Here is a 19,368-nt window from a genome sequence, read left to right as displayed (position 1 = left end):
GTACTGGAAATGTAAAAAACATACTGGATTTCGAAGCCTTAGGATGGAGAAAAAAAGAATATAAAATATCTCATTAGTATTTTTATATTGCGCTTATTAAAATAATAATATTTAAGATGCATAACATGAAATATAATCTACTAAAATTAACTTCGTTGGCTCCTTTTACTTTTTTTTGATAGCTACTAGAAAATCTTAAATTACATATGTGACACATACTATATTGCTATTCCATAATACTAGATGATCTCTGTGGTTACTTCTATTTTAATATTCTATTTGAATTGGATCAGATTCTTTGTGTACTTGTTTTTACTAGTATACTTTCCAGAATTCACCAACTTTTCAAAAGATGTTTCAAACAAGAGCCTTCAATGAAGATGGGATAGATAAAATTATAAGGGATGGTAGTTATTAAACCAGAACACCTAACCTAAAGAAACATGTCATTATGGATCAAATTTTGCTCAGGGTTCTAGAATGTCAATGCATTTTGAACCATTAGATCTCCTTGGGCATTCTAGACTCCGTCAACTGCAAAGAAAGAAGAAATATTTTATTCAGGGAAGTTCAATGGTAACATGAGAGAGAAGAATAACCAACAACTAGAAAAGGTATTGGGCCATCAGTATATTGAGTTGTACCACAATGACTGTGAACCCCTGGGGAAAGTGGCATTTATTTAAATAAATACAGTCTAATGTATGTCTATTATTGCTACAAAAATCCAGATTAAGCATTAATTGTGACAGAAAGATTTACTCTAATGCCTGAATTTGCCATATTGAGAAGTCATAAAAATATTTCAGGCAGAAACTCTCTTTGCTAAAAGTGATTATAATATTTTTTTGCACACTTATTAATGTGAGGCAAGGCTGCAATACAAATGTAGTAGAGAAAAACAAACTAACAAAGAGAGAAGACATACTGGAATATAATTATTCAACATTCAAATATATCATAGTCACAAAAATGGATTTTACCACTCAATTAAAACATTATAGAGATTGGCTCAGTTAGGATCCAAAATATCAATGCATAAATTAATTCAGAATTTGAACAAAGAAGGTCTAAAAATCTTGTATACATTATAACTTTGACATTGATTGAGAAAAGGGTAAAGAAATTCTAATTATTTAGTCTGGAGAAGTAGTTGATGTGATGCTACTTCAAATAAATGAATATTATGAGAAGAATTTGCAATGGACTTCCAATATCATTAGGATCAAACAGAGAAATTTGGGCTGAAAGCAATGTTCTTTCCAGCTTTCATTTTTTAAGACATTGAGAATGTTTCTGTTCTGTCTCTGCTTTCATTGTTGCTCTGGTTGGAATCGTGGGAAAGAGAATTTTTCCTTCCTGATTTGGGCCATATTTCATTTCACCATGTGCCTAGTGCCCATTCATAGGTCATTTCATTTTTCCCACACTGGGCCATGTCACTGTCTCATACACATCATGACAGAGACTCGACGGCTAAAGAAGAATAGATGTAGCTATAAAAATGCATCAACTTGGTGGTTGTGAACGTTGAGATTAAGAAGAGGTTGAAGATAGAAGAAAAAAATGAGAATTTTAGTTTCCCCTTGTTCATCTGTGCTTGAACTGCACAGGAATTGGTTGTATTCCCTGGATTTTCTGTAGAGCATCTTTGAATTCAAATAGAGACTTAGGGTTTATGATGATATTTTATAAATTTCAAGAAAAAAGGGAAAGGCAAACAGTAAGGGTGAAATTTTGTTAAAAGGGGATCTACATGAGGAAACTGGCCAGAAACTGTCATCTCCTCTACTGTGAGAGGAAAGAACAAGACACTCAAGATTTAAAGGATGTGAAAGAGTAGGAAACGTTAATCAAAATAGATCTACATCTTGGCACACTTAGGTGAAATGAGTAGAAGAATACCAATAAAACTCAGATAATATTGCCTTTGGAGAGGGAGAGAGTCATGAAAAAGTGGTTATAAGAGAGACTTCAGCTTAAGCAATGATGTGTTCCATTTTAAAAGTGAGAAGGAACATCTATGATAAAAATGTTAACAGTTATTAATTAAAATAAGTTGAATATAGGTGTCATTTAATCCTATATAGTTTAATCATATGAAATTGCCAGTGTTCCACAGTTTTGACTGACAAAAATGGAAATTTCATGATTCAACCTAATAGTTTTCTTACAGTTTCAAAATAAAAAAAATTGAAGCAATCTAAATTTTTTTATTTTTCTTTTTTAGACACTGTGAGAGCAAAATGGACTTAATCAAAGGTACTACAGCATACATGAGAGCCTTTTGCAATTTTAGGACAAATGAAATTTAGAAAAGAGGTAAGTGTTGCATTTGGAGGATGATAAAGGCTTTCTCTGATTTGAATCTAAAGCCCAGATGAATTGGATCAAGTTCCCATCTTTTTTTTTTTTTTAAGATTTTATTTATTTATTCATAGAGATGCAGAGAGAGAGAGAGAGAGAGAGAGAGGCAGAGACATAGGCAGAGGGAGAAGCAGGCTCCATGCAGAGATCCCGGGACTCCAGGATCATGCCCTGGGCTGCAGGCGGCGCTAAACCGCTGCGCCACCGGGGCTGCCCAGTTCCCATCTTTAATGTATACTTGTCTTTGATTTGTTTTAATAAAAAATACCTGCCTTTAAACTAAAACTAAGAAGCGTATGAGCCACTGACTGTTGACGCATGCGTGACGTCTTCTTGCATGGGGAAGAGAAGCGTGAGCTGGCATCATACAGTTTTTAGAACCAAACATAGTGTGCCCAGAGAAATAAGACCAAACTAAGTTTTTGCAATGATTGGTTTTATCATCTTCCTAACTCCTACAAATAAGTGAGGAAACTGACAAAGAAAGCCAGTGTGTTTTTATGTCATGGTACACAGGGTGGAGCTTGCAAACCCTGACTTAATACTTCTCTGTTGCTGAACCCACTGAACTGGGCTATGCTTGACAATTTGAGAAGATACTAGAAGGTAGAGTCTCACTCCCTTTGATCTTTCTGTGATGATAGAAATGAGGCAGAGAAGAAGAAGAAATCACTTTTGTTCTGTACACGGCCTCTTGGGACATAAGTATGTCAATGATTTATCACAAGTAATTCAAAGGAGAAGAATAGATAATATTGTAAGCTGGATTCCTTAAAATAAAAAAAAGAAAGATGCCCACATTTGAATGATGAAGGATATTTCTAAAATGTCCAGGTTGGTTAGGAAAGAAGCAAAGAGGAAGAGGCTCTGATAGGTGGGTGTAAGAGTTAGTTGGAGAGTTTGAAGGACACAGTGAGAGCTTGGGGTTCAGCAAAAAGAATTACTCTTTGCATTTCAACTTCAGGAGCTCTAAGAGCTATGATGTCTAGTTCTTTAAAAATGTCTCTGTTTTAAAAAAAAGAAGTCTCTAGTTTAGAAAATGGCAGCTGTAGCCACATGCTTTCCATCTACCCACCAGAAATGAAATACCAATGAGCTCTGAGTTTTGCTCCTTCCTTGTAGTATAACCGCATTTCAAGTTAGCACCTAAATAACCAAAGACCACCAGAGGAACAGAGCACAGAGCCCGCAGTCCTATGATTAGTCAGTGGGAATACATAGCTCACTGTTCTATCATAATCATATTGGACAACTAAAAAAGTCCAAAATTCAGCATCGGGATCTGGTTTCCCTAAGAAAGGATGTTTCCAGTTTTTGTTGAAAGGGATATATTTTTGGAGTGAAAATGGCAACTATGGTATACCTAAAATAATAATGGTGATGAAAATACAAGTACCAAGAGTAACAAGTACAATTAGTTGAGCATTTACTATCTGACAGGTGTTGTGCCAAGCACTGGAAAGCTTACCTGATAGAATTCTCACAACAGCTGTGCGACGTAGGTGCTATTATTGTGATGATTCCCATTTTATAAAGAAAGAGAGAAAACTGAGGCCCAGAAAGACTAAATTCTGTACCTAAAGAACTCACAGCTAACAGGTGGCAAAACAGTGATTCAGAACCTGACCGGATGTCTGAAAAGCCCGTGAGTACCAGCTTCCCAGGGTTAAGAACTGCATCGTCACCTCTCAAGATCATCACTCCCAGTTAACCTTCCAATAAGATTGGCCAAACTACCAACAACTGTGCTTTTGGAAAAAGTTTTCTAATGAAATGCTGCTGTCTTCCCCATGCCCCCTTCCATCTGTTTCTTAGCAAAGATGATTGACGACTGAGCTGCTGGTTGAAAAATGCTGATGGCATCTGCAGCCCCGGGGGCTCACAGAGAGTAACCACCTGGAAAGTCACTAACTAATGCAGTAACTATTTTCTCTCCCCAAGAGAACCCCAGAATCTGGGAGCATGACCCATGGGCCCTACTCAGAGAGACTAGCACAGCAATATATGATATGGTCCAATATACATGTCACACAACAGGGCCATCGGAGGCACAGACACAGGTGCCTACTTCACATGAAGGTCCACAATATCACTCTTTTATTAGAGTGAAAGCAGCAAAGGGTTAATTAAAAGCAATATCTCCTGTCTCTATGAGAAGACCTTTTCTCCCTTGCCAATATATATATGACTTTATACTCCTGGTTCATTTTTCCTGTCCTAAAGATATTTTATTGCCTGCTAAACTAAGTTTTCTCTAAATTGCTGGAGAAGAAAAACACCCCAAACTGCTTATTCCATCAAAACCAGCTCCTGTATTATATTGGCCAAAATGAAATTCAGTAATCCAGGGCACCAAAGTTGATAATATGAGGGAAGAGTGCTTGATAAGATTTTTAAAAATCCTCTGGAGTCACAGCTGGTCATTACTTAACCTGTCAATCTCATGTAGTCAGTAGAGTTCCTTTCACTCCCTTCCAGATAATTGCGTTGAGTTATATTATCTCAGTTCCTAGCATATAAGCACTGAGAGGAAGAAGAATACGACCAATTGCTTCATATAGCATTTAGAGTATTGCCAAGTGTAAAAAGATGCTTAAGAACTGGTCATGATGGGATCCCCGGGTGGCGCAGCGGTTTAGCGCCTGCCTTTGGCCCAGGGCGCGATCCTGGAGACCCAGGATCAAATCCCATGTCGGGCTCCCGGTGCATGGAGCCTGCTTCTCCCTCTGCCTGTGTCTCTGCCTCTCTCTCTCTCACTGTGTGCCTATCATAAATAAATAAAAATTAAAAAAAAAAAAAGAACTGGTCATGATGATGTGTGGCAAATTTGTCCACGCATCATGGCACAGCCAACTGGCCCCAGAATTACTCAGGTCCCTGTCAACCCTACTCCCTATTGGAAGTTTGGGTAGTGGCACTTGATTCTTTCAACACTCCCAGGGACACAAGTCTGCTAAGATTTTCTCCTCATGAAGGAAAACACAGAGCACAGTTGGGTGGCCTGGACTGACATCCTAGTTCTGCCACTTTCTTATCATATGACCCTGTGCGATAATTTAATTTTCTTTTTCTTTTTTTAAAGATTTTATGTATTTATTCATGAGAAACACAGAGAGAGAGGCAGAGGTATAGGCAGAGGGAGAAGCAGGCTCCATGTGGGGAGCCCAATGCAGGACTCGATCCCAGGACCCTGGGATCACACCCTGAGCTGAAGGCAGACGCTCAACCACTGAGCCACCCAGGCATCCCAATAATTTGATTTTCTTAAGTCTCACTTTTCCAACCAGTAAAATGAAAACAGAGATTCTTTTTCCTTTCTGCCTCACTAGGCTGTAATATAGATCAAGTAAGAAAAATTGTAGGAAAATGCTTGGAGGAAGAGGTATGTACTAAAAAAAAAAAAATACATTGAAGTAGCTAAGGGTTTTGAGCAGTGTGTGTGTGCCTGTGAGCAAGAGAGAGAGACAGAGAAACTGTGATTATTATGGGAACACAAGTAGACATAGACTGGTTTGGAGGACCTACTATTTTGTTATAATTTTAATACTTTCTTTTCACTTTAGAGATTGGTGATTGGTCAATGATTTGGTTAAATTTTTAGCATCTACTTTGAATGCCTCCTCGGAACACCACCAATAAGTTCCCATTAGTCTACCACAAACTTCCTGAACAGAAAGGAACTCATTTGGCTCTGAATGTTTATCTAAGGCAGGGGAAACTTGGTTTAATTCCCTAGATATCTATAGTGTCATCAATTTTATCCAAATATTTAATCTAAATTCTATGTGCTGTCATTTCAGGACATTATGTCTGGTTTCCTCCTCATCAGTTAATCTATATAATAGCACTCTCTGGCTTATTCCATCCTTTTATATTTCTGTGGACAGTTACCACCCCAAATGCTTTCATTTTATTTCTGAGCCAGTTCTCTTTTTCTTGTCTCAAAGGCCATCATTTGGAAATATTTATCACTTTTAGTTGGTCTCCTATGAAATCTGAAACACTTTTTATCCACTCATTTAAATTCAGGATCACGGCCCTTGCTAGTTCTTCCTCTATGAATCAAGGAAAAGGACTCTTGTTTAAACTGGCTTGCCACTTTCCTATCACTGCCTGTACCCACTTGGCTCACGTAAAATAACACAAGGTGAGTAGGTAGGGAAGAACCTTCCCGGGATGAAGTGCCTCTTACCACAAAGACTTCACAGCAGATGCAAAGGCCACTGTTCTTGGTAAAGGCATGAGTAATGTCCAAGAGAGCAGGTCTTGTCATAGGTCCCCCTGTTAAGACAATGCATTGGGGCCTGGAAATGAGAAAAGAGGATGTGAGAACTGGCTTATGAGCCAGAACATCCCTAATGGAAATGGCAGGAATGGGGAGAGGAGAGTTTGGCAAAATGGGACAACTTCTCCCCTAAATATTTCTTGGGTTTCTCATCGGAATTCTTGAATCATCCTGCTTGTTCATCTTGCCATCTTTGTATTCTTAGTTCCTTAGTGATGGCAAAAATGTGAAGTAAGAAAAGGTGGTCTTGGGTTCCCCCTGTCTTTTATTCTCAAGGCACTACCATATCCTAAATCCCCAATACAAACTATCACTCTCCAGCTGGTATCTTTATGCTGCTTTCCTTCATCTTCCTTGCAAAGCCTGTTTTTTTTTTTTTTTGGTTCCATTCAAAATAAAATATAACTAATGAAGAGTTTAAAATATTACTTTTCCTAAGAGAATTCAGTAAGCCACAGAGCCTTAAGCAGAGTGGAGATAGCTCCAATGATTAAGGTATTTGGGGACATCTCTCTGAAATCACACCCTTAGATAACCTATCTCTGTGCATGGAAGGTGACACCTGACATTATGCTGGTTTATAGCTGGAAGTGGGCAAATCTCAGAGCAGAAGAGAAGAAGCACTCATTCACAGAGATGTTGTGAAAATGAGGCATTTTTATATGACTCCTTATTCTTAGAATATACCCATAAAGTGTATCACTACTCTAGTGCATTGGTGTCCCATAAAGGAAAGCCACTTCTAATGTGGAGCAACACTAGAATGCCTGGGAAGTAAATTTTACCTGAAATTTTTCACATGGTCTTCCACGGTAGTTAATTCCAGCGCATTGTCTAATGCACTGACGTAGGAAAGAGCCTGCGTGGAGGAGCCCCAGTTCACATCTGTGGACAACAGAAGAATTTGGCATTAAAAGCATTGGCCTTCCCTCTGTATATGAACAATTTTTATAAGTCATTGCCTTCTATGATTTTCCTTGGCCATGTCATCAGTGAGGAGTGCCCAAGTTAGAGAAAACACAGTGTACTATTTCCTCGAAAGAGCATTGTGTTCTTCTATGAACACTTTATGAATTCTTAGAAGTGAGAGCTCTCTTTCCAGTTAAGGATCAGACTTAGCCAAAGACCTAGAAATTTTGCTTGGTGGGAGGGGCTATGTGATAACCACACTGCAAGTGGATAGACTTGGAAAAATGGTTAGCCCCTAAATAAATTAAAAAGTTCTTCACAAATTCTTCAATTGAAAAGAGGCATTTCTGTAGACACAGATAGTGTGCAGCAATCTTTATATTTTGAATAGTAAAACTGAATAGCTCAGAAAGTCTTACTTTCTTGGGTATCTATGAAGAGTATTCAGCAAGCATTTTAATTTGATTTGTAATGAGGGAGGTAAGTACTACCATCTCCTAACTCCCTTTTTTTTTCCTACACTTTTTTGAAAAAAGAAATAAATTGAATATTAGATGGAACTACCCACCAGAAGTCCCTGATGGGAATGTACAGATTTACTCCAGATGGCAGATAGAGTCATCTCCCTAATTTTGCTTGGAAGAATCAGGGAAATGGTGAGGACATAAAAAGGATTGATATTGCCTAAGGTTTACTATGCAACAGGTATTTAGCATACTTTAGGTTATTTTATTTTAATAGAAATCTTACTAGTTAATTAGATATTTGAAAGTAAAAAATGAACTTTGAACCATTCTTCATGCCATATGTAAAAATTAACTCAAATTGGAAAATGGACATAGATTTAAAAACTAGAGCTTTAAACTTAGAAGAAGTTTGTGACCTTGGATTAGGGAAAGATAGATTAGAAGTAAAAAAAAAACATAAAAGCAAAAAATGATGTATTAGACGTTATAAGAATTAAGTATGTCTGCTCTTCAAAATAAACTGTAAGGAAAATTGAAAAGGCAAGTCATAGTCCTACAGAAAATATTTCCAAAACACGTACAACTAAAGATTTGCATCTAGAATACATAAAGAACTCTCACAACTGAATAATAGGAAAACAACTAAAAAATATAGGCACAAGATTTAAACAGAAATTTGACTGAAGATGATAAATAAGAAGATGGTAAATAAGATGTTCAACAACATTAGTCATTAGGAAAATGCAAAGCAAAGCAAAGTGATAGTACTCTACATCTATTAGAATGTTTTTTTTTTTTAATCAACTGACAATACTAAGTGCTAACAAGGATGTAGACAATGAGGACTTCCATTTATTGCTGGTAGGAATAGAAGATGATACTGCTTCTGTGGAAAACAGTTTGGCCGTTTCTCGTGAAGATATTTATATATACGTATGTATGTATAACCACACACACACACACACACACACACACACATTCTTATTATATAATCAGAAATCCCACTCTTAGATATCCTACTCCCAGGGAAATGAAAACAAAGGTTCACATAGAGTTCTGTGTGTACATGTTTATAATAGTTTTATATAAAATCATCCCACGCTGGAAACAATCCAGATGTCCATCAACTGGTGAATAAATTTTTAAAAAAAATTTGAGATATATTCATATAATGAAATATTACTCAACATAAACCACTTACACATGCAACAACATGGATGAATCTAAAAATACCATGTTAAATAAGAGGAAGCATACACAAAGGCTAGATGCTACAGGATTCTATAAAATATTCTGAAAAGTTGAAGCTATAGTGACAGAAATCAGAACAGTGGTTACTAGGAAGTAAGTTGAGGGAAGGAGATCAACCATGTAGGAGTATAAAGGGAACTTTTAGCGATGATGGAATTGTCCTCTGTCTTGATTGTGATGGTGGTTACAAAAATGTTGAAGTTTGTCAAAACCTATAGACTACACATCTAAGGGGATGAATTTCACCATATGTAATTTATGCCCAAAGCAATAAGTCATAAAGACAAACAGCAAAAAATCCCTCAAAGATAGTTAACTACCTTCTCTACTTTCCTTGTGCAATACAGGTAAGGGACATAGGAGGGTACTTTGGGGCTACCCGGCTCCTGAGACTGGACCTCTCTCTACCATGCTCTGTAGTCTCTAGTCTCTCCCAGCCTCAGTCCATCCTTCTCATTGATTCTAAAGCTAACATCCAAAGTTCAGATACAATTGAGTGATCTCTGGCAGCCTTTTGTTCCCAGATTCCTTAGCATGACATTTATGTTTCTTATTTATCTGACCCCAACTACTCTTCTAGGCTCACCTCATGCCTCTTCTCCTTAACACCCAAGACTCCATCTGTATTATAGGCATTGGAGCTTCCAACTTATGCCATGTTCTTGCATGCCTCCTAATTTCACTCATGCTTTTCATTCTGCCCAGAATAACATTTCCTTGTTTTATTTGACTAACCAATCCTTAGTTTCTTGTCTCTTTTTTTTTCCCCAAGGCAGTTTATTTGTTCATTCAACAAATATTTATTATGTATCTACTGAGTTTTGGCCCTGAGAATACAGGCCATGAACCAGAAGAGTCTTCTTGGAAAACTCTAATGAGAGCTAATCACTCCCTCTCCTCTTCTCAGTACCTCTCATATGCCACCGCATGTTACTCACTATATTGCATTATGGTTAGTTGCTTGTGTGGGGGTCAGTGAACTCCTTGAGGTCAGAGACTATATCTTATTTATCAGGATTTTTAGAAGGTGATATAATGGAAAGCGTGGGGGAATTTGGTATCATACACTCTACTTAAAATGTCAGCTCCATCATGTCTGTTACCTTGGCAAGTGATCAACTCTTTGAATTCTAGTTTCTTCATCTGTAAAATGGGCCTAATAATACCTAATATGTAACATTAGTGTGAAGATTCAATGGGCGCATGGTATATGATTATATTATATTATTAATCTCCACCACTCACATGGCACACTTAAGCACATAGGGGCTGCTCAATACACATTTGTTGAATGAATGAATAGGTAGGAAGTGCTTTCAAAACCCCTTCCTATACAGTCCTTATCTTACCTGGCTTCTTATAAGTCACATAGATATAGAGGAAGAACTCAATGACGTAGGTGATGACAGCTGCCCACCAGTTGATGACAAACATCACTGCACAGCACAAAATGGCTCCAAAAAGAGATACCCACATGTTGTAAATTCCATAGGCAGGTCTCCATCCTGAAAAAAAAATCTCGGTGCATAACAAAAACTTTCACACTATACCACTACATATGATTAGAATGCAGGCAACAGTGTTTCCTAGTTTAAAAATAAGAACTTTTAGGTCAAGTTCCCAATTCTGTTATTAGTTTTCTGTGGTCTTGGGTCCCTGGCTTAGGAAGGTATACCAAATAAGAATGCTGTGAAATACAGAAAATGTGGCACTTAGGGCCTTTTCATATTTCCTGTGGGCCACAATTGTCTCCCCTCAACTACGAGACCTTAAGCTTTTGATGTCTATACTATCAGGAGCTGAAAGGAGGCAAGGAGAGATGAGAAGAGTGGGGTCTAGGAGAAAGGAGGGGGAGAAACTCCTTGGTGGCCCAAGAAGGAGAAAGTTAAGACAATGGGCCTATTTTTCCCATGAAGAAGGCAGAGTATCATTGAAAGTCAAGTCACTAACTCCCTACTAGCTCTGTCTTTACCTTAAGAGGATAGTACCCGCCCTATCAGAAATAATCATCTATGGAAAGGGTGTGTGTGTGAAATTTTTCTGCAATGGCTTCTCAAACTTGATACATTAATAAATTTTGCATTTTACAGTGAAAATATTTCTCCTGGATAAACACAGGGAGTTTCCTGTGTTCTATTATTTCCCTGCAATACAGAAACTGGGAGACAGCATGGTCAGTCTGGGGAGACTCTGGGTTGAAGGGCATTTGGCCTATGGGTGAAGTACATTTTACATTTGGAGTTGCCAAAACACAACGGAGCTTTCAAAATCTTCGGGAGCAATTTCTGAAATGGCCACAAGATGGAAATAGCACTTTGAGAACATCTCTGGAAATGCCCTTATTTTTCCAGTCTGGCTGTGCGTATGTCACAGGGGCACTGTGTGTGTTGTTTTGTGGTTTTGTGTATCTACGTGTCTCTACGTGGTCTTCTCTTTTTCTTCTCTCTCTCTTTTTTTTAATTTTTATTTATTTATGATAGTCACAGAGAGAGAGAGAGAGAGAGAGGCAGAGACACAGGCAGAGGGAGAAGCAGGCTCCATGCACCGGGAGCCCGATGTGGGATTCGATCCCGAGTCTCCAGGATCGCGCCCTAGGCCAAAGGCAGGCGCCAAACCGCTGCGCCACCCAGGGATCCCTCATCTTGTTTTTCAAAGACAAACATAACATGGCACAGAGGCACACATTTCTATGACTTGTATTCACTGACTAGAACTTTCTCTTCACTGCTTTAAGGAAGATGACACAACAGAAATAAAAATTCCTCAGTTTTTTTCTGGAGCTTAGTGGCCTTGGGTGGATGAAAGCTGCCCTTCCTTCTATATTTTGTCTTATCGGCAGCAGGTTTTCTGAAGGAGGCTTGAGACCACAACAGGCCCTAACAGAAGGGAAATGTTCTTATATCCCTGATAAAGACCTTCATGGTAAAGAAATTTCTGAAGGTCAATAGTGACGAGTATCTATTCTGGTGGAAAGGCAGAAGGAATTCTAATAGCCAACGAAGGAAAGGAAGAAGTGAGAGGTGACAAGATAGGAAAGGTTCTTTGGTGTGAAATTTTGCACCTCTTTCAACCACAGTCTGCGGAGGGCAGGGATGTCACTGGCTTCAACACGAATCTGCATTGACTATACTCAGCAGGTAATTATGGGAACTACTCATCCCTCTCTTCTGCACCATGGGCAGGAAACAAATTGATAGTAAGGAAGTTTCAAATATATACATTTATTCTACTTCTGTGGTCACTTTCACCCTGGAAATAAATAGTGGTGTTTTTCTACTGCTGAAATAAATGTGGTTTCTCTTGCAATGAATAATTTATTGCCACAGGAGAAAATTGACTTTACGGTTGGTCAAAAAGGCCATTGCTCAAATGATTCTTTTTCTATTTCAGAAGTCCCCCCACCTCAACTCACCAAAATAAAGTGGATTACGTTACCCACTAGGATATAAGGAAACATATGAACACCGATTGAGCACTTTTCACTGACTTATTTCATTTTATTGAGACAAACTGTCTGCTTAGGCTTCTTTTACTTTTGAAGAGTCAACTTACCCGGAGATTTGGCATAAGAGGCATGGAAACAGGAGAAATTAATAAGTGCGTATGAGGCCAGGAAGAAGTTGGAGATGATGGGGGCGATGGTATTCAGTTCCGCTGTGAATGAAGCAGAAGTTAGCATGTCCGCGTGAGTGATGAGACCAGGGGCTGAACAGCTGTCAGAGCCTGGAAGCTCGACTTTATTTGGCAATTGAAAACATAGCTAGCTAGCATCTGTCAAAGTTTAAGAAGTTAGTGATTTTTCTTTTGGATTGTATTTATTTAAAAATATTTTCTCAGTCAGGGTTTCCATAAAGCAAGAAGCAAGAAAACCTCCCAATGAGAAAATAGACAATATATAAGGCCTCTGCCTAGCAAACATTCAAATGGGCATGGGTGGAGGTTTTGGATACTGGGCAGATGATAAATTTCCCAGTCACCCTTCTAGAGGTACCAAATCCTGCACTATTTCTCTGCTATGGATATAAGCAAAAAGCTCTACAGAGTGACAGGTTAGTTAAATACCAGGGTACCAGAAATGCCTAATTGGAAATCTCTATACCCATCTTGCTCTCCCTGGCTCTCAAAACCCTTGCTAGTCCTAGGCCCTTTTCTTTTCTTACCATTTCTAGAGAGTTATATCTCTCAAGGTTTGCCAAAAAAATGTTTACCCCAGTAGCTAAATATCTGGTATAATTTAATCATAGCTGAATGGTTTACTGTATGATATAAGAAATAATTTAGAGACATTCTAATTTATCAACCTCTGTGATGCAAATGCAGGTGGCAGCTGGGTGTGATTCTTGACCATGGATGCCAGCCAGGAAGTAGACAAAAATAGCTGCCTTGAAGCTTGTGCCATGAAGCTAATCATTGTTCTGAGTGATTTTTAAGGATAATATTTAATTTGTACAATTTCTTTTAACACTTTGGCTATTCGATCACATACATGCATTACAGGGCAATGATTTGAGGTCTTACAGTTTAGGTTTTGTAATGGAAACATTTCTGTACATTATCACTTTTTGTTTAATTTTTTTTTTAAATCTAACAAACATAGCTATATTTTCCCCCTCTTCAACCCTGTAGAAATCTTATGATGATTCAGGAATTACAGTCACTTCCTGAGCTTACGTGATGATGATGAGCCTTTATTGTTTGGTGCCACTGTGCTGAGGAAGGCTTTGCCCTTCTAGGCAGAGTTAGCATGGCCTCACTTTTTGATTCTTCTCTCATATGCTCACCAGCAAAGGTGGCACCTTGGGGAGGAATGAGGAATGTGCAGGCTAAAGTTGATGAATGTGTCTCTCCAAGATTATGCAGCAGTTTCTATGTTGCTTAGGGAGAGGGAGCCGAGATGATAGTCTTGGCAAGTGGTTCTCAAACCTCAGTGACCTATGAATCTCTGGAGGAGCGTGTACACATGCAGGTTCCTTATCCCCAAAGACTCTGATTCTAACTCCAGGGTTGGGTCTGAAAAATTGGCACATTAACAAACCCCAAGTGCTTCTGATTCTGATATAGGCCATCAATGGACCACATTTTGTAAATGACCCTTGGATTCTCCTGCTGGCTACAGGCCAGTAGACTGTAGAGACAGGTGGCAGCTGGGGAAGGCTCTCGAATTAGATGATATAGGGCAGCTTGGAGGAAGGATTCAGTTGCATTTGGTTGGATGGATTTCCAAAATTTGAATTCAAAGAAGAGATTAAAGTCTGAAGTCTACCTCAAGCCCTCAAAAGCTCTACACACAAGAATTCCTCATTTCCTTCTTAGACTCCATCCAATATTACCAATTGGGATATTAAACACAAAACAGGAAATTCCTCAAGCTAAAAGGAAAACCCTATCAGTAATCAGAAGAATTCTTTGGCTTCCAGTAAGCACAAGAAAAATACGAACCAATAAGAATGAACGCCATGGCTATAACAAAAGTGAGAATGTATCCTCTCAGGGGTTCATTGTTTTTCCCATATCCCTTTGCAAAGAACTGCAGGGCTTTGTAGATGTTGTCCTTGCACAGAGCCTAATGGAAAAGAAGAGGAGAAATTTGTCATTTATATCTATGCACAGTCATTTTCCCTAGGTGATTCAAACAAGAAGATTTGGAAGAAGATGAAGTGATACACAATATAGGCACAAGTTAACACTGCAGTTTATCATTCTTTATATTATTTGAATCGATCTTGACTATGTGGCAGACAGCATTTGAGCCAGATGCAAACGTTAAACTGTTTCAGAAAATGATGGAAAATGATTGCTGGTGAGAATGAGTATTTCAGCTTGATCCATGTTCAGTGGAAACAGACGTAGGGAGAAGCACATGCTCTTGGCCTGAATTACCTGGAACACTTTGGGTGCGCTGACGAGCGAGGCCAGGGCTGAAGAGAGCGTTGCAGAAAAGATGCCAGCAGTGATGAGGGGGCCGAACCCTGACACCATGCTCATGACCTTGAGAAAAGATGTTCAAGTCAGGAGACTCATCCAATGGACAATTAAAAAACAAACACAAACAAAGCCAAAATCTTATGCAAATGCTTCCCCTTCTGCTTTCCGTGATTTGGAATCTCCTTTATAAGCTAATTGCTTCTAACCAGATTTTTCTTTCCCCCTTGCTTCATTCTCAAGTTCTTAACATTTGTTGTTTCAAAATGGAAATGGCCATTTTGTTATCATTGTTTATAAAAATAGGAAGGGCTCACCACAATACATCCAGGAGATACTGGAAAGAATAAAGAAGGCAATGGTTTCAAAGAATTTGATGACATTTCCCTCGTGAGTTGTGGGCATATTTTTCTTTGGCGATGGGGAAATTCTATCCAGCAGAAAGTGGTATTTTAATAGGGTTTGGGGAGGGCTCAGCTGTTTACAGGTCTTTTGAAAAGCTTCAGGCTTTCTTGTCCTTCTTGCACATAGAGGCTTTTCAAACCTTTGCTTTCTCTGTGCTCATTAAATATAATTTTAGATCTGAGACATGATGAGATTCTATCAATTTAAGTCATATTTTGGAATAATGACTTAAGCTGAGCTAATTTCTCTTTGTTGGTTGTTAAACTAGATGAATGAAGCCCTCGTGACAAATTTGCCTCTCCCTCCACTCACCAATCATTCAGACAAATTGATGTTTCCATTTCCACAGTTTTCCCAACTTCCCTTATTTCTTCCCCCTTGTTTACCTCCCCTTCTGCCACTCACAATTTCCCTCCTGGCCTTATTTTCCAGGCACCCGCAGACTGCATCAGAGGCTTTCCCAAAACTGAAGTCCAGGAATGAAGTTCATTCCAAGTACTACCTAAATCTCTCTTCTCCCCACCATGAAATCTTGCACAGTTGATTCGAAGATGCATGTCAGGTGGTATTCTTTCCCTGGTGATGCAATTCATAGACTGCCTGTTCTCTCCCCCCACCCCACAATAAATGTAACCACAGGATTTGGTGCCATGTAATGCCTATAGTGCTCCCTTCCCTCATGCATAAATTTTTCCTTGCTGAATTCAAATGGATCAATAATCAATCAGTTACAAAGTCAGAACTTTCATTATGCTACACATGACATTCTACAAATGAAAACAATAGCAATAAACTTTTTTTTTTCTGCTCAAACCTGGAAATTGTTCATCAGCCCATATTGACAAGGTTCATGTCGACATCTTGAGAAGTCGTAGCCCAACCCACAGGCTGCTGAACCATTGCAGTTCATCCCAGAAATGATGGTGTCATTCATGCTTCCGGTAGCATCTCGGACCACACAGGCCCCTGGGGAAACAATCATGGCTCATCAATTCTTTATAAGGGTGCTGCTCCCATGGGGTTCTCTACTGAAAACACAGTTTACTGTGAGTCTGAGCAGGTCCACTGCCATCCATCCTCTCTTGTCATCCTGGGGACATAGTAGGAGGAGGTTCCCATCCTCAGGGGCTTGAGAGCGCCCCCTGTCTCTGACAGTCTGCCACTGCTACTGCTCTGGGTGGTTTTGGTCCAAGCTCTCACCTACCTTTGTAGGACACTTGGGGATTGGATCTCTCTTACTTTCTGAAATGCACATGGCAGTGCTTTGCGCATGATATTCAATTCATATTTCTGGCCTGAAGCTACTGAGTAGGTGTTTTTTCAGGCAGAAGGATTTATTTCCTCATCTGTGAGATACCTAAGGGATAGCATTATTGAATTCTGGTAATTAAGAGAATGGAGCCCTTGTTTTCAACTGATGATAGTCCTTGCACAATTTCTTAAACAGTTGCAATTCTACTTTATAGAGAATGTTAATTGTTTAAATAATGAAGAAAATGGAGATAAAATATTGAGATTTCCTGGTAATATTAATGGTCAAATAATATTCTATCAAATATCACTTTCTTCCATTATTTTTATCCATTTTGGTATTTCTGTTATATTCCATTATAAATATTCTAGGATGAATATCTTTGTGCCTACATTTTTTCTTGTGTATTTCAAAATATTTTTCTAGGATAGATTCTTAGAAATGGAGTTATTAACTTTTTAAAGATCTTTGATACATATTTTACTAAACAACTTTCCTTATGAATAACTATAATCTCTGCCATTATCTATTTGATAGGATTATTGAAATATATGAATATATGTGTGAAATCTGTAGAAACTTTTCTGAACTACGTGAAGGGTAAATATTTTACAAACTAAATCCCAACCAATAAAACTGTTCATTTTACTCTTCAAACTCCAGCCAGTATGAATTTTCATTATTTGCTAATAATTTTAAGAGAAGGCCCAGTGACAAGTACTAATGGGAACCCTCAATTTTACTCACGGAATTCACATCCTGTGAATCTTCGAAAGACTTAAAAGGATCTTCAAGCTGAAGGAGTCATTTAAAATAATCAGTACAGGAATCCTGTTTACACAGCCCTGAGGGGTGGCCTCCCAGCCTCTGCTTAAACAGTTGAAATTATGAATGTTGGTTACCAAGCAAAACCATCTGTTCCAGATTTTACCTTTTTGTATTGTTCATCTATGTTGAATTGACTTTTCTGAATCGTAGATCTTCGCTTTTGCATAATACAGCTCCCTAAATTTTCATGAAGCCAAGCCATGAGCCATAACTTGCACTAATGACAGGCTATGGACCCCACGACTATCATCCTCTCCAGGGAAAAGTATAGAAATGGGATTTTCCCCCAGGCAAAGACTGGAAGAAACTCTGATTTCAGGTCTATAATTTTACTCATTTCTTCATTTTTACTTTGTGTGAGATAGGAAACCATTTGGGAAATTTAACTTAAGGTGATTTCAATGTCATTTAAAAATATGTCAATTTTCTAAAGTATTGGAATAAAATTTCTTTACATGTGACTAAACTTGGAAATGCCACAGCAATAGAGCTAACATTATCCAATTTCCTCAAATAAGAGACTGAGAGAAGCAAAAATTCAAGTTAATGGTTTTGCTTTTCTCTCCAGAAACCAACGAAGATCAATGCGCTTCCCCGATTTCCTTCAGGCAGAGGACAAGTGGGATGTGCCCTTCAGTAAAATGGTCATTTGAGCTTCCGCAGTAGGGAGCTATATTCCCTAGTGTGCACAGAAAAGTTTTCTTCTAACAGTGTTCCACATTTCTTCCTCTCCTCCTATGGCATAAGCATGAAGTGACCCCCAGCCAGAAGGAGGTGTGGCTGCAGGCAGCCCATGGAAAGAAAGTCAGCTTCAGAACAGCAGGTGCATCCACATATTTTCTGCTTACTGAGCATTGTGAGGGCTGACAACCTACACTGCAGGCAGGTGGGTCTTGTTCTGATTTCCTGCCAACTGGTGACAGTGGCATTTCTATAGTAGGGACAGTAATGCAAGGAGGAGATACAGTTATCAATTCTATATCTTTCATACATTCCTAAGGCTTTTGTTTTGTCTTGTTTTGTTTCTGGCTTCTTTTCTTTTGCTCTGTTTCTCACCTGTCTCCCAGGGCAAGGGAAGCAAATCCTGAGTGGTGGCTTCTTTGGCAGTGGGATTATCACCTGGAGTAGCTAAATGGGAATCTCTTTCTGTTCAGGTAGAATGACAATCTGATTAATTCTACCCTGGCTCTGACCCAGAAACACCTGTATCATAGCTTAATTGCATTCAAACCCCTAAAGCACCTAGGGAGGGAATTAAAAATGTTGTTTTTAAAAAAAACTTTCTGTTTATGATCCACAGAGAGCCCACTGGACATGAAGAATGACCAGATTCCTTGTAATTCTGGCATTCTGACACCAGAGATAGCTTACCTACACAAATAGCAACTCCTATATAGGCGACAGTGGTGATGAAAATGGCCAGCATGGTTCCTCTGGGGATGGCATCTTGGGGATCCTTTGAAGAAATAACATGGTGGGATGAAGAGACAGGGTGGGTTAAGAAATAGAAATGACTTGGAGTTATTATTATTTTTCAAATGTTTAGGCTGCCCTTCCTGGGGCAGGTTCTAAAGAAAAGATCAGGCAAATGGCAAAGTAGAGAGCCTGAGCTCTTTTTGGACAAATATAAGGTATTCAAGGTGAATAAAGAAATCTCTAGAACTTGGTGCTTAGGCAGTCTC

General features: G+C 38.7%; 1 protein-coding gene and 1 long non-coding RNA gene across 4 annotated transcripts in view; one reads left to right on the top strand and one right to left on the bottom strand.

Annotated features, from left to right (window-relative positions):
• Positions 1–19,368, bottom strand: part of SLC12A1 (solute carrier family 12 member 1) — a 90,274-nt gene that overhangs the window by 37,609 nt on the left and 33,297 nt on the right. For all 3 annotated transcript variants that reach the window (XM_035708919.2, XM_035708920.2, XM_035708921.2), the window contains exons 10-17: positions 19,058–19,142; positions 16,421–16,572; positions 15,160–15,267; positions 14,719–14,842; positions 12,832–12,933; positions 10,629–10,784; positions 7,438–7,537; positions 6,560–6,671 (exon numbers count right to left, since the gene is read on the bottom strand). In XM_035708919.2, the coding sequence (XP_035564812.1) occupies positions 6,560–6,671; positions 7,438–7,537; positions 10,629–10,784; positions 12,832–12,933; positions 14,719–14,842; positions 15,160–15,267; positions 16,421–16,572; positions 19,058–19,142 (939 nt within the window). The remainder of the gene's footprint in view (positions 1–6,559; positions 6,672–7,437; positions 7,538–10,628; positions 10,785–12,831; positions 12,934–14,718; positions 14,843–15,159; positions 15,268–16,420; positions 16,573–19,057; positions 19,143–19,368) is intronic.
• LOC112675971 (uncharacterized) lies at positions 505–16,911 on the top strand. The gene is made up of 3 exons (XR_003146181.3): positions 505–614; positions 2,231–2,322; positions 16,039–16,911. It is a non-coding gene; the product is annotated as an uncharacterized LOC112675971 (long non-coding RNA).

Source organism: Canis lupus, chromosome 30, assembly GCF_003254725.2.
Source record: "Canis lupus dingo isolate Sandy chromosome 30, ASM325472v2, whole genome shotgun sequence".
NCBI lineage: Eukaryota > Metazoa > Chordata > Mammalia > Carnivora > Canidae > Canis > Canis lupus.
The sequence above is the reverse complement of the archived record's forward strand: the minus strand, read 5'-3'. Positions and strand labels throughout refer to the sequence as shown.